Source organism: Phacochoerus africanus, chromosome 7 (genome assembly GCF_016906955.1).
Source record: "Phacochoerus africanus isolate WHEZ1 chromosome 7, ROS_Pafr_v1, whole genome shotgun sequence".
Lineage (NCBI taxonomy): Eukaryota > Metazoa > Chordata > Mammalia > Artiodactyla > Suidae > Phacochoerus > Phacochoerus africanus.
Window position 1 is genome coordinate 10,776,213 of NC_062550.1, and position 25,927 is coordinate 10,802,139.

Sequence of the window (25,927 nt, forward strand, 5' to 3'; positions counted from 1 at the left end):
ACTGCCAGGAATAAGCTGTTAATAATTCTCATCTTTTTTTTCTTTTTTTGCCTTTTCTAGGGCCGCTCCTGCAGCATATGGCGGTTCCCAGGCTAGGGGTCTAATCGAAGCTGTAGCCTCCAGCCTACACCACAGCCACAGCAATGCAGGATCCGAGCCTCATCTGCCACCTACACCACAGTTGACGGCAATGCTGGATCCTTAACCCACTGAGCAAGGCCAGGGATTGAACCCGCAACCTAGTCAGATTCGTTAACCAGTGAGCCATGACGGGAACTCCATTCTCATCTATTTTTATGGGGCGCTCAGTCTCTTTGTTATCTCTCCACTCTCATTAGAGGCCAAAAACAGAGATGCTCAGTTAGATTTGAATTTCAGATAATAATAATTTTTATAGAGGGAAAGTGAATCCCTTATACTCCTCTCCCCCAAACCATCTCCCTCCTTCCCTGGCTCCCTCCTGGCGTGTCCCAGGAGGGCCACCTGCTGCTCACTCCATTACACGAAACATTTCCCTTCTGTCCCTACTTCACTGCAGTGTCTCAAAGACCCAAGGCCCTTCTGTCGAACAGAGTCCATTCCCTTAAAGCAATCGTTCTTTCAAACTGCACCCCTCTGCATTCACCCCAAGGCATATACACACATTAAGCTTTGGATTTGTTTTATAATAAAAATATTTTATTGCAATTTTTTTTCAATGTCCAAGCATTTTGGAAATACAATCCTGGGCCTCTTTCTAATGCATGTAGGTTCACCTCATTCATTTTCAACCAAGATTCTACCTTAGAATATACACAAATGTGATTAATTTCAGTACTGGTGAATATTTCTTTATCATTTTCTTTGACCACAAACATCGCTGTAATAAATAGGGATTCGTGGACAAAAGCAGTAAGAATATTTGCTCTGCCACTTGTTAAAACATAGTAGAAAGCTAGAACCTTCAAAACCATGGGGCGCTGTGGAGAGAGAGGACAATGTGATAAAATTGAAGGTCAAGAAACCTACTAAGTATATTCACGAACTTTCTATATCGGCAAGGTGGCGTTTTTGATACATGGACAAAGAATGGGTGATTCAACCAAAGATGCCAGAACCCTCAGGATACTTGTTGGGGGGTGGGGGGAGCATAAAGCCAGTTCTCCATCTTACAGGCATACATTCCAGAATCATGATACTTTTATATAAAAACTTGAAATACAAGAACCAGAAAAAAAATATATAACTTAGGACATTTGGAAGTGAGGAAGATCTTTGTAGACTTGACAGCAGAGACAGAGCTGTAAGGGAGCTCCCGGGTCAATGTACCTGACCGCACAGACAAATCAACACTGGATACACCCCAAAACCTCCCATACACCATGAAGAGACAGACCACGAACTAGGAAAAGAAATTTGCACCACCCATGAAAGACCACGATTACTTTTAAAAACCTCATCAGCAAAAAGTGAACATCCAAGACCTTAATGGGCTTATACAAATGCTCGAGAAATATGAAAATATGTGCAAACTTGATAGGTACCAAATAATACAAACGAAAACGAATTTAATGCCTTTTTTTTTGTGGGTTTGTTGGTTTTGGCATATCAGAAAGGCGAGGATTTAAAAGAACCATGATCTCCTGTATAGGACAAGCCATAGACCCAAAGCACCTCGTATGTGGCCGGTGGGGGCACAGGGCGGAGGTGGGGGGGCTGTGTAAGGTGTTTCTGGAAGGAGGGTGGCCAGGCAATTTGGACTCTCAGCTTTAAAGTGTACATGCCCCTGGATCATTTTGTTCTTTGTGGAGCACGTCTTTCCAACTTTTCTACAGTCAGTGTGGGTTCTGGACTCACCCTCTCCAGAATTGTCCCAGGTCTCACCAAGGGGGGGATGGGGTGGGGGTGGGGGTTGGAAGATCACTTCAGCCAGGAACCAGCCCTGCCCACTCCGCAGGTGCAGGTCGGTGGCCTCTACAAGATGCAGGGTCTGTGGTTCCCGAGGAACCCAGTCACCTCGGTGGGACGAGCAGGGTTTCTCATGAGTTCAGAACAGTCCTTCCCACATCACGCCCATTTTTTGGGAGTGATCATCGAGGCTGGCGCTTTCCTACCACATCTGGGGCTGCCGTGCCTCCTCCAGGGCTATTCTTTCCAGCCTTCACCTCCCCGCCCCCCCCAACTGGGGGCCCCCACCCCATGCCTCCTGCCTCCTGTCCCTGGGCTGGAATCTTGTCGTGTGTGTATGCACGCCTGCTGGGGACAGACAGGAGTCCCCCACGCAACCAGACCTGTCAGCATCAGAATAAGCTTGGACTGAGACATGACATCTCAGAAGGGGCATCGCCTGGACCTCAAACTCACTCTGATGATAATGAGTGGAAATATGATGACGCAAATGTGATGAGTGTGTATAGGAAGCTCTAATAATTCAGAACCTAAAATAAGTTAACTTGAAAGAAAAGCGTGTGTGTGTGTAAGAGAGAGACAGACAGGGAGAGAGAGAGAGGAGCTTGACCTTGCTGAAGGTCAAGGGAGGGGGTAGATGGTTGACTTGCTTTTTTTCTGCTCTCTATCAGCTTTGCAGAAATGACTGCGGAAGGGACCAGGGGCCGGCAGGAGGGCAAGGCCGGGCGGCCAGGGTTGAAGGCAGACCCTCTCCTTCTCCCCCCGCCCCCCGCAAGGTCACCAGGGTCTCAGCACACCTCCCCAGGCCTGCTGACGTCCCAAGGAGGCAGTGCCAAGTAATCCTGCTGCTTCAGGGCTTTGAAGAGCTGAATGGCTGGCACCTGGGGAATGGCCTGAGATGGGGGCCTCTTGGTCTGGAATACCTGGCTGAGGTCTCTGATCTCAGGACAGGGTCCCGGAGAAGTGGGCTTACTCTGGGGTGAGAGAGGGCCGGACGCTGGGCCGGGGAGGAAGCAATAGTCACCCACCTGCTGTAGGATGAGGAGCTCCTCGGGGGGTGGGGAACCTAGGGACACATCTGTCCGGGCTGGCCCTGGGCTCGGGACAGGGCTGCTGACGGCAGGAGTGGCAGGACTGGTCAGAGGGGGCTGGGGGAACGGGCATGTGGTTGGGGGGAGGGCCACATAGCCCTCGAATTCCGGCTTCAGGGGGCCTGAGGATCCAGGGGGCCCACCAGCCAGTCCAGGACAGGGGCTGGGGTTCTGGTCTGAGGGGAGGTTCAGAGAGGGAGCCTGGGAGGCAGACGGGGCCCCTGTAGCTGGGGTGAGAGTCAGATCTGCAGTGGTGACGTAACCAGAGGCCACAACGCTATCTTTAGGATCCACAGAGCCAGTGGGCAGAAGTGTGGGGGCCCTGGCCTTTGGGTCCTGACCACCCGCCATCAGCCCAGGCTCCGGGTGGGGCGCCCCTGATTCTAGGGAGGGGCTCCCCTCGGGCCCTGGGCTGGACCCCCTCTCCACAGGCCTGGCCTTGTCCTGCCCCATCACCTGGGCCAGTGGCACCAGCTGCGCCCGCCCCCCTGCGGGCAGACACAGGTACTCCAGGGACCCTGGGGGCTGTGGCTTGCTGCTCCCACCTGCCTGCGGGGGCCCCTGCTGGCCCACGATGTCGGGCAGGGAGCGGCTGTGGGGCGGCCCCAGGTAGGGGCCATTGAAGTCAAAGCCGGAAACCCGGCTCTCAGGCCCACCCGAGGAGGCTGCCAGCCCCGGTGGGGGCTCGGGGGGTGGCTCCGTGGGGAGGTTCAAGACACCCAGAGTCACTCCAGACTCAGATGACAAGTCGCAGGCTTCTTTAGGGTCCTCCGTGGTGAGAGGTGACACCTCACTGTGCCCGAAGTCTACAGGGGACGCCCTGTGGGGACAACAAGGGCAGGGATGTTGGGACCAGCCTGGGTGGACACCTCAGCTCGTGCCCAGGGGTTGGGGTGGGGAAGGCCCGGCCCCACCCAAGCTCCCAGGAAACGCAGGCCAGGGCAAGGGCTGGGGGAGCAGGCCCAGAGCAGGACACGGGGCGCTCCCTCAGCCTCCTCGTGCCTCTCAGCCTCCAGCCTCCATGCTCACGTTCAAGGTCGTCCTCTGCCAGGTGGGGCCCCTCGCCCTCTGCTCCTTGACACCGCCCGGCTTCAGGGCCCAGGTCAAGGCCCAGCCTCGGCTCAGCCATCCCCTGGCCCTCCCTTCCCCCACTTGAGGGTCAAGGGGAGCTGGCGGCTCAGCTGCTCAGGCCAGAAGGGGTCCCAGACCCTTGCCACCCAGTGGGGCCCAGGCAACGTGGGGTCTCCCAGGGCATCTGGGCTTCTGGGCGCGGGGAGGTCAGCTGCTCCGGTCTCTCCTGCCCAGGGTCAAGCCTGGGGTCCGGCCCTCGCCAACCTGGGAATCCGGAAGTTCCTCCCAACGTCCAACTGGGGTACCTCTTGCTTCAGTGCCACCAGCCCCCACGGATCCCTTCACACTGAGCCCCAGCCCCAAGGCCACCCCCTTGGAGCCCCCGATGTGCAGGATGGGGCCCCGATCCCAGCTCCTCGGGATCCCACACCTGACACTCACCCCTCCAGCTCAGGGTAGCCGCCACCCCAGGGCCCCTTGTGTGGGCGGCTCCCGCTGCTGAGGATGGACATGTTGCCTGGGAGCCGCAGCCCGGCGCTCCCGTTCTGGAAAGAGAAGGGACATTTGTGCCTGTGGGGTGGGGGTGCTCCAGGAGGTGAAGCGGGGAGAGGGAGGGGGTGGGGGTTCAGGAGCCCCCCAGGCATGGCAGAATCTCAGCAGGGGCAGGAGCGACCACTGCCTCCTGACCCAAGAAGACGAGGCCAGAGAGGGGCTGGGACTTGCGGGGTCCTGGGGCACCCAGGCTGGGACCCTGTTTCCACGAGTCAGCTAATCGGGGTGTCCCTGCCTCCATGCTCACCCCTCATCTCCTGCGCACTGGCTGTGAGACCCTCCTAAGGCAGTTCTGGCCCTGCCTGCCTGGTCAAAGGGCTCCTGTGCCCCACGTCCTGGCTGCCTCCCGCCCCCCAGGTCCCCCACCGCCCCAGGGCCTCTCAGCCTCCCCTGAGGTGCCCCCAGCCTCACTGCCCACCCCACCTTCCCCCTTGAAGGAGTCTTCTGCCCACCCTCCAGGGACTCCCTGCCTGCAGGGGCCTCTCCCACCTGCGCCTCCCTGGATCCCCCAGAGCTCAGCTCTGCTGTCCTGTCTGGGGAACCATTCTGCCTCCCACCCCTGTGACGACCCCAGGACACCTAGTCCCTCCTTGAGGCCCCTGGGACCCAGGTCCCCACAACCCTCTGTCCTGCTCCCCGTGAGTCCCCGCAGGCAGGGCACCTTGTGCATCTGTGGGGCCCAGAGCCTTGCAGCACTGGGCTTGCAGGTGCTGGCCCAGCTCTTAGAGCTTCCCCGCCCTTCCCAGGCCACCTCCCCCACCCCCACTCAAAGCCCACGGGACGGGGAGAGGGATGGGCCTTAGGGACCCAGGCACAGGCGCACAGGAGCCTCAGCCCCTCAGCCGCCCTCACAGCCAGCTCCTACCTGGAACAGGTGGCTCTTGCTGGGGTTAGGGATCTTCTCCTCCCACTTCCGGTTCAGCCTGGAGAGACAGCAGGGAGGTGCCAGCTGCCTGAGATCTCAAGCAACTACCTGGTGCCCATGTGTAGAGGTGAAAGGGACAGGGCAGATGTGTCCAAGTCCCCACTGGGAGTGGGTGATGGAGCTGGGACTGGAGAAAGTCAGCTGTAGGGTCCCTGGTGCTCCCTGGGCTCCCTGGGTGGTCCCTCTCCACCCGCCCCCAACAGCACGGAGTCCCCTTACCTGTACCCGTAGATGCCACAGAAGCGCAGGACTGGAAGCACGATCAGGGTGGTGACGACCAGGATAAACACCAGGACCCACATGGGGAGCACTTCCGGGAAGCCAGGAGGGAAAAGGATCATTAGCATCTGGGGAGGGAATGGGCGGGAGGCTCAGGAAATTGCGTGAAATTGCAGCCTTGGGGTGCAGCGGGGGAGAGGAAGCCAGAAACAGGTTAAGACCAAGAGGGCATTTGTCTGAACCCCCCAGAACATTAGATCCCCCCAGAGGGTTAGATCCTGTCCAAGAGTACGGGAAGGGCCGTGACTGCAGCCTGTGGCAATCCCAGAGGACTTCCTGAAGGAGGCAGCGTATAAGGTGGTCATCAAGAACAGAGAGGCATGGAGAGGCAGAGATGGGGAATGGGGTGATGGCAGAGAAATCAGCAGGTACAAAAACCCATCAGGGGCCCCTACAACTTTCTGCTTGGCAGCCTCATGCCTCTCACTGGCTGGGCCCCTCCAGGACGTCCCTGCACTCTTTCTCTTAAGTCCAGTGGCCAAGTCCTCTTCTGCTTGGCCAGGATCCTCTTCCTGGGGCTCATCCCTGCCTGGGACTGGGGACCTTTCTGCCAACCCTTCATTCTCTCTCTGCAACCATCTCCTGGACCTTGACCTGTACTCATCCCCCAGGGGCCACTTTGGTGATGGTGATGGAGAAATGAAATTAGCAAGTGTAGATTCAAGGAAGATTGAGAAATCAGACCAAAGCTTTCCAATCACAGGCACCAACCTATAGTATCTCATGTATGCTGTCATAGTAACAGAAAACTCAGACCAGAGTGCCCATCGTGGCTTAGCAGAAACGAATCAGAGTAGCATGCATGAGGATGCAGTTTCGATCCCTGGCCTCACTCAGTGGGTTAAGGACCCAGGATTGCTGTGAGCTGTGGTGTAGGTCACAGATGCAGCTTGGATCCCATGTTGCTGTGGCTGTGGCAGAGGCTAGCAGCTTCAGCTTCAATTCAACCCCTAGCCTAGGAACCTGCACACACCTCGGGTGCAACCCTAAAAAGACACACACACACACACACAAACTTGGACTGAGTGGTCCCCGGGTAGCAGGTCCAGTCTAAGGAGAAGAACTGGTGAGATGTGCTTGCCTCTGCCTTCTCAAGGCAGCATGCATTGCCCACCATTTGTCTCTCCCTTCCCTCCTTCCTTCCTTCCTTCCTTCCTTCCTTCCTTCCTTCCTCTCTCTCTTTCTTTCGCTACACCCTCGGCATGTGGAAGTTCCCAGGCCAGGTACTGAACCTGCCCCACAGCAGCAACCTGAGCCACTGCAGTGACAACACAGGACCTTTAACCTACTGAGCCACCAGGGAACTCCAAGGTGTCACCTTCTAATAACCAACGACACCTGGGAGGGAAGGATGCTGGCCTGGATGGGGTTACATCTATATGTCCATTAGCGTCTCTGTCCTCTGCCCAGCAGGGCTGCGTACGGGGAAGAATGGGTGGGGGCTGGGGAGACATACCCCACTCGGTGTCCCAGGACTGCTCCTTACTCCACTTGCTCCAGGTCCCATTGTAGCTGCCGGGGTCGGGTTTGACTCTCACTCTGGCCTGGTACCTGGTGGCAGGCTCCAGAGGTGGCAGGGACATGCTGTGGCCCTTCTGTAAGACTTCTGTCTTGGTCTCCTGTGGATACAGCTGTGTGAGTAGGTGTGCTGAGGCCTGGCCCTCATGGGCACAGCTACGAAGACCTCCCCGCCCCAGCACCCCAGCTTTTCTGCTCCCCATCAGTCTCAAGCTTGTGGTCCCATCCTCAGATCTGAGGCAGCATCACTCTTCCATGGAGGACCAAACGCCAGGGCCCACAGAAGGTCACCACCTAACAGGACCAGGGACAGCACCACTTGTCCTGCACCTTATGACATATGATAACATTGAGGCCCAGAAACTCTGAGAAGTCCCTATGTCCCCCCCCCCAACCCCCCAACCTTCCAGCACCTCTTGGGACAGCCTGGACCCCAGAATTATGCTTCCTGGGAGTACAGTGCAGGATGAGTGGACTCTGGACCTGCAGACTGCATGCGGGGGTGACCACCAAGTCCCAGTTGCTCCCTCTGACTGGTCACCTGCTGGGAGCCAGGCATCTGCCAGGTGACACTTTCCAGGGTATTTCTCACTATCCCCCCTGCTTCAGGCCCCTCCCTGAGCATCAGACCTTACCTCCCATGAGTCTGCATCTTTCTTATACTGGACTTGGAAGATGTAACCTATGTGCGGATAATTCATTTTTTCTTCTTTCCAGTGCAGGATGTAGCCCTCTCTGTCCTTGGTCAAGTTGAGGGTCGGAGGAGCCATCTGGACTGCAGGGAGGGGCAGTTTTAGGGAACATTCCTTGCATTTCCTGCTGGTCACAGACACTCTACCCAGGACCCCAGACCCCATTCATCTCAGAGTCTTTGCACCCCCACTTCACCTGGCCATCTGCTTTGATGAGATGCTCTTTTTGACCCTACTCCTGGGAGATGCTGAGATACACTTGTTTTGTAGTGAGGTGACCCAAGGCATGGGTTACTCCAACTATTTAAGTAGAAACATAACTACTATTAATTTGTTCTAGAGTATTGACATAATTCTAGGCATTATTTATATGCTAAATCTACATGAATTATTTTAGTTAATTCTAATAACAGCCCTATGTAGTAGGTGCTCTGTTTTGTTTTGTTTTGTTTTTTTGTCTTTTGTCTTTTTAGGGCCGCACCTGTGGCATGTGGAGGTTCGCAGTCTAGGGGTCCAATCGGAGCTGTAGCCACCAGCCTACGCCAGAGCCACAGCAACACCAGATCCAAGCCCCGTCTGCAACCTACACCACAGCTCACGGCAATGCCAGATCCTTAACCCACTGAGCAAGGTCAGGGATCGAACCCACAACCTCATGGTTCCTAGTCGGATTTGTTTCCGCTGCACCACGATGGGAAGTCCAGTAGGTACTCTTAACTTGTCTATTTTTCAGACAGAGAACTGAACCCCAAAATGATTAAGTAATTTGCCAAGAACAGGCAGCTAACACGTAGTAGAGACAAAGACTGCAACCTGGAGGATCCCAGAGAGTAAATAGTGGATGAGAACCCAGGTGACCAAAATAAGTTGGCTACTGCCTCTGACACACATTAAGGACCTGGGAGAAGAATCTGGTTATCATGAAGCAATGCAGGAGATTCCTTTGCATGAGGTCTTTGCCATGTAACAAGAATAAGGGCTATTAACCTGCAAGGGACTACAGTCTATTTGCATAGACCCTGGTACCCAGCTGAAGAAGTGAATCATAAATCAATTATTTGGAAGATAAAAATACCTGTCAGGGGAGGACTTTGAAAATATAAAAGATAAAAATTGAATCGGGGAATGAAAGGGAAATTTGGTGGGAGGACCAGGAGGCCACAGGCAGCAGTAGGAGTTTCAGAGCAGCTGCAGAATTGGAGGAAAAAATAGAGCTGAAGAATGAGTAAAAGCTTTTAAAGATGTGTTCTTGAGGAATATAAATTGCATCTCCCTTCATGTTATTTGCCATTGTCATTGTGGTATTATTGCTTCTCGAGAACTTCCAGAAGATATAGGAATTGTTTTTGTTCAATTTGCTCCCTGGACTGTTTCACTGAAATTGACAAACATGAAGACTGGACCATGAGGAACCCTAAGTTTATACGGGTTACAAATGAAAGCGCGCTCTCCCAAGACAAACTCACTGTTATCGGAGCTCTTTATAAGTTTCTCTTCCTCCTTTGGTCGAACAGAGATGATGTACTGACTGTGGTTCTTGGGGTCTGGCACAGGAATCTGACATCGGTGCCGGATGTAGGGGCTGCTGGTGTCCTCCTTCTGCACTGGGGAACATTCTTCCTCCCTGAGGGGCACAGCAGAGGTCAGGGCAGGGGAAGCAGGGCCACATGAGGCCTGAGACCATGGGGTGAGCCATGGCTTCTGCCGAGGCAGGAGGAGGCCTGGAGAGGGCAGGGCCTAGACGAGGGGAAGGGACAGAGGCAGGGAACACTCACCCTGCATCAGGGCTGGACTTGTAGAAGAGGGTGAAGGAGACTGAGCTGGTCACCTCGGACCTCACTTCCCAGGAGCAGCGGAGAAGGGCGGCCCCATCGAAGAAGCACTGGAGGTTCTGGGGCTGGGCCTCATCCCCTGGGAAGGAGACAGTCCTTCACTCATTCCTCATTCATTCATTCCCTAGCCCTCAGTGGGCCCCCCGCAGACTCATTGGGAAGACACTGTGGGCTTTGGGCTCAAAACACCAGGGCTTAAACCCAGGCTGACCCGCCAGCTGTGTGACCTCAGTTTGGAGAGGGAATTTGGTGAGCCTTTGTATCGACCCCCACCCCACCCCCACTCCACCGCGTGCCAAACAGGGAGGGCACCTCTGGCTCAGGGTTTAGGGATTTAACACAATCCCACTGGTATATTCCCACGGGGTACAGCTCTCCCAAAACACAGCTGCCCATATGCCCTGGTGATGCAATTATAATTGCTCCTCCAGAGAAAGTGGGCAGCACACTGGGGCCAGGAAGTAAGATGTAGCCACTGCCTCTGCAGAGTCCCAGTAGGGACAGGGTGGGCTCAGGGAACACCTGGAACAGAGGATCCATGAATCCTGCAGTGGGGAGCCCTGGACTCCTTCTCCCCAGGAGGTGGAATGAGCCACCCACCCCACAGGGGCCACCGTCCCACCTCCCACCCTGTTACCTGGCTGGGAGACCCAGTGAACCTCTGGGCTCCAACGGCTGGGCCGTCCTGAGAGCCCCGAGCCCGGGGCCAGCCTGGTGCGCACCCGGGCCACGTAGGTGCTGCTGGGCAGGAGGTGCTCCGGCCCCAGGGTGACCTGGGGGGAGCCGGAGTGGATGGTGTGGGCATCCTGGGGAGAGAGGGACTGCTGGAGCAGGTGCCTGCTGGCCTGGGTCCCTGTGGGCTCAGGGCAGGGCTGACGGGGGTCCCTACCTCCCAGGAGTCCTGAAGCCGCCTGTAGGCCACCTCAAACTCCAGGCTGGACAGCCAGGGGCTCTGGGGACCCTCGTGGGCCACAGTCCAGGACAGCAGGAAACAGCCCTGGGCAGCACTGACGTGGAGGCCCCTGGGCGCAGGGGGCTGCACTGGAAGGACAGGAAGGAAAGGGTCCTTATGGGGACAGACAACTGTGTGGAGGTTAAGGGCTGGCATGGCCCACGTGTGGACAGACCAGGGCTCCAGGCTGAACACTGCCCCCACTGGCTGAGTGACCTTGGGCAAGACCCACCTCCTCTGTGGACCTCAGCCCTTCACCTGCTAAATCATAGGGCTTCAGTATAAAAGGTGAATGAAGGCTGTGCAGGTGGCTGTGTGCACAGAACATAAGCTCCCTACAACGTGCTGGCAATTAAATTCCAAATGCAGCGTCCTTCTGGCCCCCCTGCCCATGAGGTGGCCTGTGTGGCCACCTTCCCAGCAGAGGGCACTGTGATTTATGTTTCTCCCTCTCTTGTTCAGGCTTCCTTCCTTCCTCCCAGTGCCCAGGGTCATCCAGCACCTCTCAGAGCCCAGCAGACATGTCTCCTCCTCTAGAAGGAGCCCCCCACCCCCAGGCAGAATCCTGGGCTCCTTTTCCTGTCTCACCATTGCCCTTGGTATGGTCCTCACTGCCCTGGAGGATGCAGATGCTTCCACATCTGCCTCCCCAAGTTGTCCAGGAGCTTGTGGGTGCAGGGGCGGGGGCTGACCCTCTTCCCTCTCCCCACGGCCCGAGATGAGTGGTTCAGGGAATGTGGGGGACAAAGTGAATGGGGAAGTGGAGGAATAAATGAAGGAGTATATGTAGGCCACCTTCAGCGACTTCTCAGGAAATCAGTCCATCCACCAAGGGCAAGCAGACCTCTGCCGGGACCTACAGGGTTGGGTGAGCAGATTCACCCATGAAGGGCATGGCTGCTGACTTCCCGAAGCTTCTGAGTCGGGATGTTGAGAGATGCCTTTCAAACACAACAAAATGCAATACAACCCAAAGCAAGATGTAAATAGTCCCTGCTAGACGGGGAACAGGCACCACAGAGCATGTCAGAGCTGGAGCCTTAGAAAATCTTGAGCCCAGAATGGAAGGTCCAGAGGCCGCCTGCCCCACTCCCAGCCACAGCAGGCATCACTAATCAATCGCTGCACTGCTGGTCCCGGAGCCTGTCATGGAGCAGGAGTCCTTCTCAGCACTGGGCTCTGGAGAGCTATTCAGTAGATGAAAACCTCTTTATCCAACCTGAGAGATGCAGACCACTAGCTCATTTCACAGATGGAGAACCTGATAGAGGGAGTGAAATATCCAGATCTCCACTTAAGTAGCCTCAGAGCAGATCAGATGCATGATCTGCCCCCACCCTAGTGCCTCACGCCCCAACCCCCTTGATTCATGACCCCCTTGATTCATGGTGACCCTCCCACTCAGCCTGTGTTCCAGGAGGCAAAGGCCATGCCACCCTCCTCATGTCTAAGTGCTCCCCATCCAACCATAGCACTTTCTGTCATCACCCCCTAAACTTCACGGGGCCAGGGTTACTGATGGTGTGTTCCCTGCTTTCCTGGTGTTTGCAGTGTTCTATGGAAGAGCAGATTCATGACTGAATTGCTTGTGTATCCTACCTTTGCCGTGTATGCCTCCAATTTCCTTGGTGATAGCCCTCGACTCCCCATCATTTCCCTCGGGGATGAGAGCCTTAGCTACATTCTGGGCTCCCTCCTACTGCCTCCTCCTGTCCTCTGCCATCTACCTTGTATGTCACCCACTTCCGTCATCCTCACAGCCACATCTGATCATGACATGCCCTTTCAGTGGCTCTCCATTGCCTAGGGCTTGACCCCTAAGCTCCTTGGCAGGACACAGAAGCCTCTCCAGGTCAAGCCCCTGCCTTCCCTGTTCCTGTCCTTCCTGCCGCTGTCCAGCTGTCTTGAAGCAGATGCTCCCAGGACACAATTATTAGTGGTTCTCCCGACCTGCCTCACCCTCCAGCATCGCCCAGCCTGTGCACACACCGCGCCCTCTGCAGGAGATGCTCTCCCTCTCCCTCCTCCCTCCCACCCTCCACATCGCCCTGCAGAGCTCTCTGCCCTGGGCAGCCTGTCCTGACCCCTCTCAGGGGCTCCCTGTCCCGTGGCCCTCTGCGCGGGGCACACACCCGCCTTCAGTAAGTGACATGTCTGACAGCATCTGGGGTTTCCTGGGCTCTTCAGTCTGTGAGCGCTGAGCTCCGCCAGGGACAGGGCTCCTCAGCCACCAAACACACGTGTGAGACATGGTTTGGCGCGAACTCACCATGGCCTCCCTGATCCCCTCTTCCAGGCAACAACGTTATGCTGCTGTGATGAAAAGAGCAGGAAGCAAAGGCTGGGACCCTCTCCCCTTCTGACTTTTGCAAGGAGCAACATGTGACCCAGTGTTTGGGACCCAGGACACCAGTGTCCGGATACTAGCATCTGATTAACTAGTCTTGGGCAAGTTCCTGTTCTCTCAGTCTATTTCATCACCTGTGAAACGGGGGTAAAAAGAAGTGCCTGACTCTACACTTCATTAGATGATTAAAGTTTGGAGAGTGTTTCCTAAAAGTTGATCACCTGCTGGATTTTTTTTTTTTTTTTTGGTCTTTTTGCCTTTTCTGGGGCTGCTCCCGCAGCACATGGAGGGTCCTAGGCTAGGGGTCCAATCGGAGCTGTAGCTGCTGGCCTACACCAGAGCCACAGTACAGGGGATCCAAGCCGAGTTTGCATCCTGACCACAGCTCACGGCAACGCCAGATCCTTAACCCGCTGAGCGAGGCCAGGGATCGAACCCACAACCTCGTGGTTCCTAATCAGATTCTTTAACCACTGCGCCACGACGGGAACTCCCACCTGCTGGGAGCATAAGCATACTAACTTTTAAAAATGACCCCACCTTTATAAGTAACGTTTAGGGTCATTCAAAGGACAAATATAATTGAATCAATGTGATTAAAGTGTTGGGTGTATTTCTAAGATAGAGTCCTATGAAGCCCATTATATCTATAAAATGATCAGTGACACCCGCCCTAGACCACCCACTTTCTTAGGCTGCCATGGGCACGTGGCACCCATTGGGGGCCACGCAGCCAGGTCCATGAGGGCATGACCTTCACCTGCAACGTGCAGGGAGCTCTGGGCAAGTCTGAGGCCCATCACTGCCATGGCTGCTCATGATGGCACTTGGCAAAAGTTATGTAGTGGCTCTAGGTCTCCAGGGCCTCATCTGTAAGATGGGTCATCACAGACACTGCACGAGACCATACTGATGAAAGAGTCTGCAGGCTATAAAGTTTGTATCTGAATAGGAAGGCTTGTTCTTCTAGAAGGGAAGCCTTCAGTGGCTTGGCAGGCAGTAGAGCCTCAGGGGCGGGGGTGGGGGGGTACCCTTGGCCAGGACTCTTCACCTTGAACCTGCTCCAATGCCTCCATCATAAGGAGATGGTAGCCTCTCCCCCAAAAACCCAACCCAACACAAGCTGGTGTCTCTCTCCACCCCTTGAAGGCTCTCACTCCCTGGCCCATCTCATGCAGCCTGGACACCCCTGGGGCTCACTGTCCACCCAGGGGACAACCCTTAGCCAGGGACCCAGGCCTCACCGTGCTGAGTCAGAGTGACAGAGAGCTGAGCGCCCAAAGGCCGGTCTGGTCGGAAGGAGAAATAATCATAGTCAGCGATGACAAAAGCCTTGTAGGGAATGACACATCTTCTGGACACACAGCTGGGACAAGGATGGTCTAACCAGGTCAGGTCATCGCTGAGGTCACAGGACACCGGCTGTGGAAGGTCCCTGCCACAAGAGGACACAGGTTAGCCCAGAGAGAAGAAGCATTGCTCATTCACAAGCAGTACTGAGGGGTTCCCACGTGTAAGGCTTTGTCCAGGACCAGGGGACCTGGCAGGGAACAAAACACCCACAGATCCCTGTCAATAGAGCTGACACCCTAATAGTGGATGACACAGATGAAACAAAAGAATAAACTATGTTGTATGTCAAAAAGGGAAACTTCACACAGACAAGTCAAGAAGGAAAGAGGCAGGAGGAGCCCAGAAGGGCGGGGTTGGGAATACAAGGGTTTTTTTGGGGGTGGGGGGACTGTACCTTTGGGATCTGGAAGTTCCCAGGCTAGAGGTTAAATCGGTGGTGCAGCCACCAGCCTACACCACAGCCACAGCCATACGGGATCCGAGCCGCCACTGTGACCTACACCACAGCTCACGGCACTGCCAGATCCTCGACCCACCTGAGTGAGGCCAGGGATCATACCTGTGTCCTCATGGAATCTACTTGGCTCATTACCACGAAGCCACAATGGGAATTTCCAGGGATGCAGTTTGAAATGAGGGAGTTAGGGAAGGCCTCATGGAAAAAGTGACATCTGAGCAGAGTCTTAAAGGAGGTGAGGGAGGGAGCCATGCAAATTCTGGGGAACGGGGAGTTCCATAAAGGGAATAGCAGATGCAAAGGCCCTGGAGTAGGCAGAGGTTTGGAGTGTTACATGATGAGGCAGTTAATGAGTGTGCACAAAGCAGAGATGTGAGGGTCGGAGGTCTAGGAGCCTAGTTGAACGGGATGACAGGAGGCCAGTGTTTTAAAGCAATTTAAGGCATCGTGATTTCACTGTCAGTGGGGAAAGTTCAGACTTATGAGCAAAGGAGCAACATTTTAACACCTGCTTTGAAAGGATTCCTCTGGCTGCTGGGCTGTGGAGAGGATGGCAATATTGGAAGCAGAGGGATCCATTAGGAGTTCTGGAATATCTCAGTGATAGGAAGTGATTTGAACCAGGGTGACTGGTGTCGGTGTTAGGCCGAGGCCTCCTAAGGGGCAGGAGCTCCTGGGCTGGGGCCTCCCCTCCCGGCCTCCGTCCTGCCCTGTCCCGCACAGCCCCGCACAGCAGCCCCCTCCCCGCCTCCCTCCGGCCCTGGGCCCCCATCGCTCACTCACTCGTTCAGCCTGTGGTAGAGGCTCACGTTGATGAGCCGCTGGGCATCCTGGGTGTCTGCCCAGCTGCAGATGGTACGGCTGGTGTAGTCATTATAGCAGCGCAGGTTCTGCAGCAGGAAGGTCTCTGAGGGGGCGAGGCGGGGGCGGGGCTCACACCTGTCGCCTCCAGATGTCCCTGGTCTCCGCCCCCTCCTAGCCCTTCCTGGGAGCCTGGCCCTGGGGAGGGGTCTCCCAGAGTCCCGGGAAGGCTCCTGGAGGCCAGGCAGAGTCCCCAGGGGCCCTGGCAGGGGCCGGGGGATGTGAGGGGGCCAGTTATGGACTCTCCTATCTGCAGAGAAACCCAATATTCTAATGGGCCCACAGCCGGTTTCCCGAGCCCCGCCTCGCCCTGCTCTGGAACAGGGTCCCTCCCATCCAGGACAAGACCTGCATCAGGGACAGGCCCCGCCCCCAGGCCCTGGGTGCGGTGGGTGCAGCCTGGGAGCAGAAGCACAAACCCACCCTAAGGGCACATGGCAGGGCCCCCTCTGGGTCGTCAGGGCCCTGCTCTCTTGGTGCAGCCGCTGGGCCAGGGCCATGGAAAGGGGGCCATAGCTCCCAGGGTGAGCAGAGGAGCCGAGCTCTCTGGGGGCCCCCAGGGACGGGGCTTCACTGGCCTGAGCAGCCCGGGGAGCATGTCAGCAGGGCCTCTGGGCAAGAACAGACGGTCCCCAGGTCCAGGGTCCCGGGAGCAAAGGTGCAGAGGTGGGAAGAGGGCAAGGCCTTCAGAGGAGCAGAGTGTCTGGGATGGGGGAGGGACAGAGCAAGGACCGGAAGGGCCGGCTGGGGGGTCAGAGGCGTCAAGTGCCACCTGAGAGATGTGGGAAAAAAGGGACACAACCAGGAGTTCCCGTCGTGGCGCAGTGGTTAACGAATCCAACTAAGAACCATGAGGCTACAGGTTCGATCCCTGGCCTCACGCAGTAGGTTAAGGATCCGGCATTGCCATGAGCTGTGGTGTGGGTCCCATGTTGCTGTGGCTCTGGTGTAGGCTGGGGACCATAGCTCTGATTCGACCCCTAGCCTGGGAACCTCCATATGCCGCCGGAGCAGCTCAAGAGAAAAAAAAAGGGACACAACCAGAGATGGACTTTGCAGGAAGCCAGAGAAGGAGCGGGAGTGTGGGGAGAGGGGGGAGAGGAGACCAGGGAAGATCAGGAGAGAGAAGCCTTGGTGGGGAAGGGGGGTGGGCAAGAGAGGAGAGGGTTGGGGGGCAGTTTGCAGCACAGAGTCTGGAGCTTCCTGGGGTCGGGGCCCAGCAGTGAGGAAGGGGATGGGGGAGTGGAAGGGGTGATCAGACTCACCTTGGGCCCCTGCCCCCCTGAGCCCCCAGCAGAGCACCAACAGGGCAATGGGGAGCAGCCCCCGGGTCAGCTTCATCCCCCCAGTTAGCTCTGGTGAGCAGAAGCCAGCCGGAGTGGTCCAGGTCTGGGCTGGGTCTGGGCTCCTCACTGTCCTGACATCTCGTGTTCCTGGCCAGCCGGGGGCCAGGCCAGGCACATGTCTTCGGCTCTCTCGGGAATCTTCTCTCCAGGACCCTGCCTCCTCTAGGCCTGTGGAAGAAGGGGGCAGCCGGTTGGACTCCGCCCCCGCGGTGGGGTGGCCCCCGGAGTGGCCCTGATGCATGGGCTCTGGGATGTGACCGTGAGGGCAATGCCCTCTATGGCCTCTGAAGAGGTGGGTTCCCCTCTGGTGGGCACGTGGGTTCTCCTGTGGGTGGTGCTGCTCCGGGGATGAGAAAATCTAAGTGGGAGGCAGGGCAGTTGGTTTGTCCCTGGCTCTCCGTGGGTACTGACTCACAGCTGCTTGGGGGAGTCACTGGGTGTGGGGGGTGTGATCCTCCCCCAGGTATGGGTGCGAGTGAGCGCGCACACACACACACACACACACACACACACACACACACACACACGCGCGCGCACATGCGCACACACACACGGGGCTAGTGTTCTCCCCTCCCTGCTCCATTTGCCTCATTCTTCCCACACCACCCCCATGAATCGCCAGTTCCCCTTTCTCCGTAGAAGGCTGGGGGTTTCCTCTTTTGAATTCATCCAGCTCCGGGAAGTACCAGGAGAAGAGAACAGAGGACCGTGACTCCGTGACTCCTTTTTTGCCGCAAGATGGGCTAAAACTTCACTTAAGCTGCAGACACACACACACACATACACACACACACACACACACACACACACCAGCAGCTGTCTTGCTGGGAAAAGCAGGGCTCTGGGCTCAGCCAAACTGACTTTCAACCCAGGCTCTGCCCCTCTCATGCCCCACGCTGACTCCGCAATGCTCCCTGAACTCTGTTCTCTGCATCTGTAAAATGGGTACAACCTGACACATCTTACACAGCAACTGTGAGGAGACCCAAACTCAATGACATTTATAGGGCAGTTAGTCCGAGAAAAGCTCGGGAAGGAAGAGAAGGTTTGTCTGGAGCTGGGGCAGCGTCTTTTCCCCTTTAGCCCCTGCAGGTGGAGGCAATGCCACGGGCAGGGGTACAGAGTCTGGGAGAGCTGGTGCAGCTTGCTCTGTCTACCTGGGACTAGCCAAGAACTCAGAGCTTCTCCTTGGGTCTTACCACAAGTGCAGATTCTGCTTGTGTAAAGAAGGCAGTTCACCCCCAAATAAATTACAGGTTGAGCACAATTCTAATCAGAAATTGACAAAATGTATGCAAGAGCTCAGAAGAAAACAAAATATATGTGAGGACAGTGGATGGGATTTTTTGAAAATAAGGGCTCTCTACCCAAAGCAAAATTTATGCAAAGATCTGACAAAGCAATGGGTTGCCCTCCCTCTCTCTGTCTCTCTCTCTGTCTCTGTCTCTCTCTGTCTCTGTCTCTCTGTCTCTCTTTGTCTCTGTCTCTCTCTCACACACATACACACCAGATCAATGGACATACTGACCAGGCAAGCTCTATTTCACCAAAAAATGTACTATATGATGAAGGAGGAACCAAAAATAAGTGTGAAGTGATGGAATAATAAAAAGTGCTGAGATAATTTAATAACATCATAAAATACATCAGCCTAAATTCCTTTCTTATATCATCATCAGAGGATCTAGTCAATTAAGAACTTAAACATAGGCAGTAAAATCATATTAAACTTTGGAGTTCCCATCGTGGCTCAGTGGTTAACGAATCCGACTAGGAACCATGAGGTTGTGGGTTCGATCCCTGACCTTGCTCAGTGGGTTAAGGATCTGGCATTGCCGTGAGCTGTGGTATAGGTCACAGATGTGGCTCGGATCCCGCGTTGCTGTGGCTCTGGTGTAGGCTGGCTGCTACAGCTCCGATTCGACCCCTTGCCTGGAAACCTCCATATGCTGCGGGTGTGGCCGCAGAAAAGGCAAAAAGACCAAAAAAAAAAAATTAAACTTGCAAAGAATGGAAGTGACTACCTCTGAGCTAATTAAGCTTCAAAGTCCTAGAAGAAATCAGAGAGACAAAGGCTGACGGAAATACATAAAAGCGAAATTTCTGCATCTCGTCAAAATAACTCAACTATAAAGCAATGGACAAAGGGCAGAGTAAATGCTTGTGTCAGAAGTATAGCGAACAGGTGACTACCTTTACACTGTAAATAGCTCCGACACATTAGTGTCATCAAAGGACACAAGCATAAAAGTCACATCCACGCAGAGAATTCATATTAGTGGCTCATAATTATAAAATGTTTCCCATGAGCCAGGCACTGTTCAAAGATATTAAGACACCAACGGGCAGGTTAAAAACTCTACTTTGCAAATGAGGAAACTGGTGCAGGGTCCTCGGTCATACAGCTAGTAAGGAAGAGGCTGAGACTGATGCCCACAGGAGGTTGGCTTTAGAGTTTGTGCTGTTAACCCCTATGCCAGCCGTGGTTGTATTTCCCAACTGCTGGTGTGATCCATGACTGACATGTGCTGAACCGACAAGCACTTCTGTAGACATGCACAAATACAGAGAAAACAAACCAAAAAAATCTGAATGAGCATCCTTAGGGAGCTTTGAGAAATCATAACCAATCAAGAACAGACTGCTATGCGAAGAACAAGGTAAACAGAGTTCTTGGCATTTGAAAGTATGAGATCCAAACAAAACCCACAACTTAATAATGGGCAAAATCACAGGACTAACACCATAAACAATCGTGTTACAAAGGTAGATACTGAAGACAGAGCCAACAGGCAGAGCTGGAAAGTCTTAAGAAAAGCTGAGACCTGGCACAGAAATCTAGGAGTTACAACAGCTGGATGCCGAGTAGAGGAGAACTGAGCTCAGGTACGGGGGACAGTGTCAGCTACCTGGCTGTCCTTTTCCTCCCTGGTAACAGAAGATGAGGTGTGAGTTGGGCTTACTGCTGCACAGAATAAAAGGTTATATTCCCTTCATTCTCCTGGTGCTAGGTGTGGTCATGTGACTGGTCCAAGACGATATGAATGGAGTCATTGGGTGTGCCTTCCAAAAAAGACTACTTAAAGGAAGTTGGCTCAGGTGGGAAGAATCGGTTTTTGCCCTCCTGCTTTTCTTCCTTCTTCCAGCTGGCAACTTGGAAGTGATGGCTGGAGCTCCAGCAACCATTTTGAATCATAAGGCAACCTTGCCAGGGGAAGTCATATGCAAAAGAAAAAGAGAAATGTGGATGCCTCTTCTCACTGTAGAGTAACAGTAACAGCCCAAGACTGCCTACCTCTGGACATCCTTTATGTAAGGAAAAGACTAAACCTCTATGTTGTTAAGCCACTGTTATTTAGGGATTTTCCATGTGCCACCAAAGAGATACAATTTGAAACAGAAGACAAATTCACAGGGCTTTAAAGGAGACAATAGTTCACTAAGTGAAGAGGAGGGTTCATTTTTTTTTTTTTTTGTAAATCAAATACTTTAATTTTTTTCTTTCTCTCTCTTTTTTTTTTTTTTGTCTTTTTGCTATTTCTTTGGGCCGCTCCCGTGGCATATGGAGGTTCCCAGGCTAGGGGTCTAATCGGAGCTGTAGCCACCAGCCTACGCCAGAGCCACAGCAACGCGGGATCCGAGCCGCGTCTGCAACCTACACCACAGCTCACGGCAACGCCGGATCGTCAACCCACTGAACAAGGGCAGGGACCGAACCCGCAACCTCATGGTTCCTAGTCGGATTCGTTAACCACTGTGGCCACGACAGGAACTCCTCAAATACTTTAATTTTAAAAACAATGAAGGCATGGGCGTAGAGTGATAAACACATAATTTTGCTCACATTGTTTTTACACTCCAGACTGTGACCTATGAAATTTCAATCTAACATATAAATCATTCCAGACTAACGTTGCTTCCCTATACGGTGAGCAATTCTTTGAGCCAGTGGAAGTGGAAGTCGGGACAGCCTTCCCAGAAGAGAAGTCACTTGGCTAACAACGGGAAAGGGTTCATTTTTAATAGTGCCACATTCAGTCACATACTAATGAACTTTCCGTCATCCAAGAATAAAAGGATAATCCCAGAAGTTTCCAGAAAGAAACAGGTTATTTTCAATGCAACAAAGATCAGTTTGGCAAGATTTTCTCACAAGTGACCTGGAACTCTAAATGGATAGTAATATATTGATTATATTGAGATGAAAATATGTTTGAACCTAGAATCATAAAACATCAAGCTTATGTCAAAATTCGAGGGCAAAAACCCACAGACTTTGGAAACGTAAAAAACAGAAAGCTTTTCAGATATTTACTAAAAGATTACGCCTCGGGTGTATTTTAGAAAAAACAAAAGGTTCAGGAAAGAAAGATAACGTGATACTGTCATCAGTGTTGAGAGAAGAATCCAATGAAGAAGCAAAGAAGTAAGAAGAATCATTATGCTATACATTGAGAATAAACAAATGCAGCACGACAATATTGAAGTGAAACTCAGAAGACTTTACCGTGGGAGTTGGCAGTGAGACTAGGGGTGAGAAGCAGAGAAGAACTAAAAGTTTGCTAAGGATCTTGACCTGTTTTGGAGAAGCATATATACAATACGTAAGCCCAAACGCTGATGGAAAATGTAAGTTAAATGTGTATGTTTAAAATGTAAGTGTTGGGAGTTCCCATCATGGTTCAGTGGTAAGGAATCCGACTAGTCTCCATGAGGACACGGGTTTGATCCCTGGCCTCACTCAGTGGGTTAAGGATCCGGCATTGTGGTGAGCTGTGGTGTATGTAGGTCACAGATGCAGCTCAGATCCTGAGTTGCTGTGGCTGTGGTGCAGGCTGGAAGCTATAGCTCCAATTCAACTTCTAGCCTGGTAACTCCCATATGCCGCAGGTGCGGCCATAAAAAGGAAAAAAAAAAAGTGTTAAAAATAAAATGAGGGGTAAGCATAGGCGCAAGAGGATGATAGGAAGGGGGAAAGGAGAAGAGAAAAGCCAAATACCTTCTCATAATAAATGTGCACACAATTCCCACACTTACGAAGATATTTAATGATAATAAAACAAAAACTGGAAAAGGAAAAAAAAATCAAAATGCAAATTCACTCCAGGCAAAAATAATCTCACAGGACAATCTGACAAAGACTTTTAAAGGAGGAATGCATCCAATCTATTCAGGATGAAAAGAAATAGATCAACAGATTAAAAGGGAGAGAAAAAGGCTAAGTTGATCTTGACAGATGCTCCTAAATATTTGATAATACAAAAGCCATTCCTGGAGTTCCCATCATGGCTCAGTGGTAAGGAGCCCAACTAGTATATGAGAACACTGTTCGATCCTTGGCCTCCCTCAGTGGGTTAAGAACTCGGCATTGCCATGAGCTGGGGTCTAGGTCCCAGACTTGATACTAGTTGGGTTCATGACTGCTGAGCCACAACGGGAACACCATCTATCACTATTTTAAACATGGGATCTCTTGCCCAGCAATTCTGTTTCTGGGAATCTGGCTGCACAAATATATTAAGAGGTGTGGAAACACTGGAAACCATCTAAGTGTCTAGGCGCATGGGATCAGGTAAATTGTGGTGTGTCTATGCTAAGAAATGCCATGGATCTCTTAGGGCTAATTAATGAGTTACATCTACATGTATTATTGTGGAATGTTGTCCAAAATGTTATATATATATATATTTTTTTTTGGGGGGGGGGTCTTTTTGCCTTTTCTAGGGCCGCTCCTGTGGCATATGGAGGTTCCCAGGCTAGGTGTCCAATTGGAGCTGTAGCCACCGGCCTATGCCAGAGCCACAGCAACGCAGGATCCGAGCCGTGTCCTCGACCTACACCACAGCTCACAGCAACGCCGGATCGTTAACCCACTGAGCAAGGGCAGGGATTGAACCTGCAACCTCATGGTTCCTAGTCAGGTTTGTTAGCCACTGCGCCATGACGGGAACTCCCAAAATGTTATATTAAGTGGAAGACTAAGTCACAGAGCAGTAGATATATTATAATCTCATTTGTGAGATTTTTAAAGATTTTTAACAAAGCAGGTATCCGTGTATTTACTTGTTTAATATTAAATGCATTGATTAAAGAACTCATGAAGTAGACTGTATTTTTTGGTAAATATAGCACCACATAAGGAAAACGAATGAAAAAAGAGGGACCAAAAATTACTAAGAAAGGTTTTACTCATTATAAGATTATTAGGGAGCAGGGAAGATGAGAAGAAGAGAAAATTAGGACCTTGATATGTAAAAATGTAACAGTGGGGCCTTCGAAGACTAAAGATTGTACATTCACTATTTGTCACTGGAGCCTGTCTGGCAAGTCCCACAGGCTCAGACCCCAGTGGGGCCCCACAGAACACGTGCCCTGCCATCCACAGGTCAAGGGCACGCACCTGAACACACCCTGAGGCAGACAAGCCCCAGACGCCCACCCCGGAGCCAACACACTTCAGCCCAGGACACACACACCTGGGCCCAAACCCAACTAAGCAACAGAGGTTCAGGGCGACATGCGACGACAATAAAGAACAACGTCTTCCGGTGGGGGAGTTGATGTCTCTCTTTCTCTCTTTTTTTTTTTCGCCTTTTCTTGGGCCGCTCCCGCGGCATATGGAGGTTCCCAGGCTAGGGGTGGAATCGGAGCTTACACCACAGCCACAGCAACGCAGGATCCGAGCCGCGTCTGCAACCTACACCACAGCTCACGGCAACGCCAGGTCCTGAACCCACTGAGCAAGGTCAGGGACCGAACCCACAACCTCATGGTTCCTAGTCGGATTCGGTAACCACTGCGCCACGACAGGAACTCCAGTTGATATCTCTTAAGTAAGGGATTGGGTCCCTTCTTATCTTCCAAAGTGAGCTTCTCCAGCCGAACCAAACTCTGGGCCTGAGTGTCGCAAGTTTCCTGGCTTCATCCACTGCCTCTCGGTGCCGCTCCATCCTCCGCGGGGACACCACGTATGCGCATGAGCTCGTGAGCGCGCGCGCGAGCACACGCACTCACACACGCGCACTCACGCGCACACGCTCTTTCTAAACCAGAGGTCAGGGACTCTCAGCGCTCCCTGATTCCAGACATGGAACAGAGGCGTAGGACAGGCTCTTCTCACTGTCGCTGACCCCTTAGTGACAACTTAGTGACAAAAGAGACGACAAAACCCAGGTGTCTGACTCTCAGGCCAGAGCACTCCCATCACCCCAGGCAGGACAGGGGGATCCCCCAGGGAGGCCTGCCCCCCACAAAGCCCTTCACCCAACACCCAGGCAGATGGGCCCCCGCGGCCTCCTCGCCCACCGGCTGCCCGGGAGGCTGGGTTCAGGTCTTCCCAAGAGGCCAAGCCCTCACCTCCCGAGGGCCGGGAACACACCTGCCCCCCTCGACACCCCCAGGCCCTCCCTGTCCTCTCCATCCGAGACTCCCACACGCCCCCGGCGCCCCACCCCGCCCTTCAGCCTGCCCCCAAGCCGGGCCATACCTCTTTGTGCCGCGACAGACGGACCTTCTGCTGGAGTCTCCAGCCGGCTGACAGTCTCTCAGGCTTCCTATTTATGCTGACGTCGTTAGGAAACAGAGAAGCAGAAAGAGGAAGCGGGCCGGCTCTGGCCCCTTTCTGCACAAGTGACTCTTCACGAGATTGCCCAGCTTCTTAGAAATGAGGACACCGAGATATCGGGTTGTTGTTTTTTTCCAAGCCTGTCTGACTTTGCAGATGTTCCTCGGGCCAGAAGTACTTCTGTCTTCGGTACTTGGTCTGGCGGTAAACGTCTACACACCCTCTATCAGCCCAATGCCAAGTTCCTCCGTGCCGCCTTCCCCGGGGATGTGGGGGGAGGGGAGGTGGCGGTGGCCGCCACACCCAGGGCCCCAAGGACCCTGCCTGGACCCCCACTCTCTACCTGCTTGAAGTGTGACTTTGTGCAAATTACCTGCACGTAACTTCACCAGGGCTCAGGAGCCGTATCTGTTACTTACAAGCCTCTGAAAACATCCAAGGGCCATTGAAAGGTCACACGGCAAGACCTTCAATCAGAGCCTGGTGCACCATGACCCCAAGTGTGAGCTCCTGCGAGTTTGATTCCCTTGGTGCCCTTTTAAACCTTGCATCTCCCCCGCTGTCCCAATGTCCTCGGGGCTCAGGGCCGTCTTTCCCCAACACTATCCTGTGTGGCTCCCTTCCTCTCTCTGGTACGCAGCACACGCCCTGGCACAGATGGGGCCCTTAGGGACAGTGTGGGGAATGGATGATTAAATGAATGAATGAATGAATGACTCCTTGAGCCCAGCAGGGTTGGGGTTAAGGACAAGTAAGTATGACATCCCTTGGGAGCAAAATTTGAGGAGGCATCCAAATCCCCAGTAGTCAAGTAGTTAATTTTTTTTTTTTTTTCCCCCCGCAGCATGCAGAATATCCTGGGCCAGGGATCAAACCTGAGCCACAGCAGTGACAGCGCCAGATCCTTAAGTGGGATCCTAACCTTAACTGCTAGGCTACCAGGGAACTCTTTTTTTGTTTGTTTTTTGAAGATAATATTTTAATCTATAGATGGTCAAAAATTTTAAAAATCCACGATGAACAAAATATGAATTTTTGGGGAGTTCCTGTTGTGGCTCAGGAGAAACAAACTCAACTCATATCCATGAGGATGAGGGTTTGATTCCTGGCCCCGCTCAGTGGGTTAAGGATCCGGCGTTGTTGTGAGCTGTGGTATAGTTTGCAGACATGGCTAGGATCTGGCGTAGGCTGACAGCTGTA

At 53.4% G+C, this 25,927-nt stretch overlaps 1 protein-coding gene across 1 annotated transcript; it reads right to left on the reverse strand.

Moving 5' to 3' along the window:
* Positions 1–656: 656 nt before the first annotated feature.
* On the reverse strand, positions 657–24,806 carry CSF2RB (colony stimulating factor 2 receptor subunit beta). The gene is made up of 14 exons (XM_047786363.1): positions 24,650–24,806; positions 17,083–17,331; positions 15,740–15,863; positions 14,391–14,581; positions 10,737–10,888; positions 10,485–10,653; positions 9,791–9,926; positions 9,482–9,639; positions 7,959–8,098; positions 7,262–7,424; positions 5,746–5,836; positions 5,467–5,524; positions 4,491–4,594; positions 657–3,798 (listed from the first exon to the last, which is right to left on the reverse strand). Exons 2-14 carry the CDS (start codon positions 17,156–17,158, stop codon positions 2,676–2,678), a joined length of 2,685 nt encoding a protein of 894 aa, XP_047642319.1. The 5' UTR covers positions 17,159–17,331; positions 24,650–24,806; the 3' UTR covers positions 657–2,675.
* Between the last annotated feature and the right edge of the window lie 1,121 nt (positions 24,807–25,927).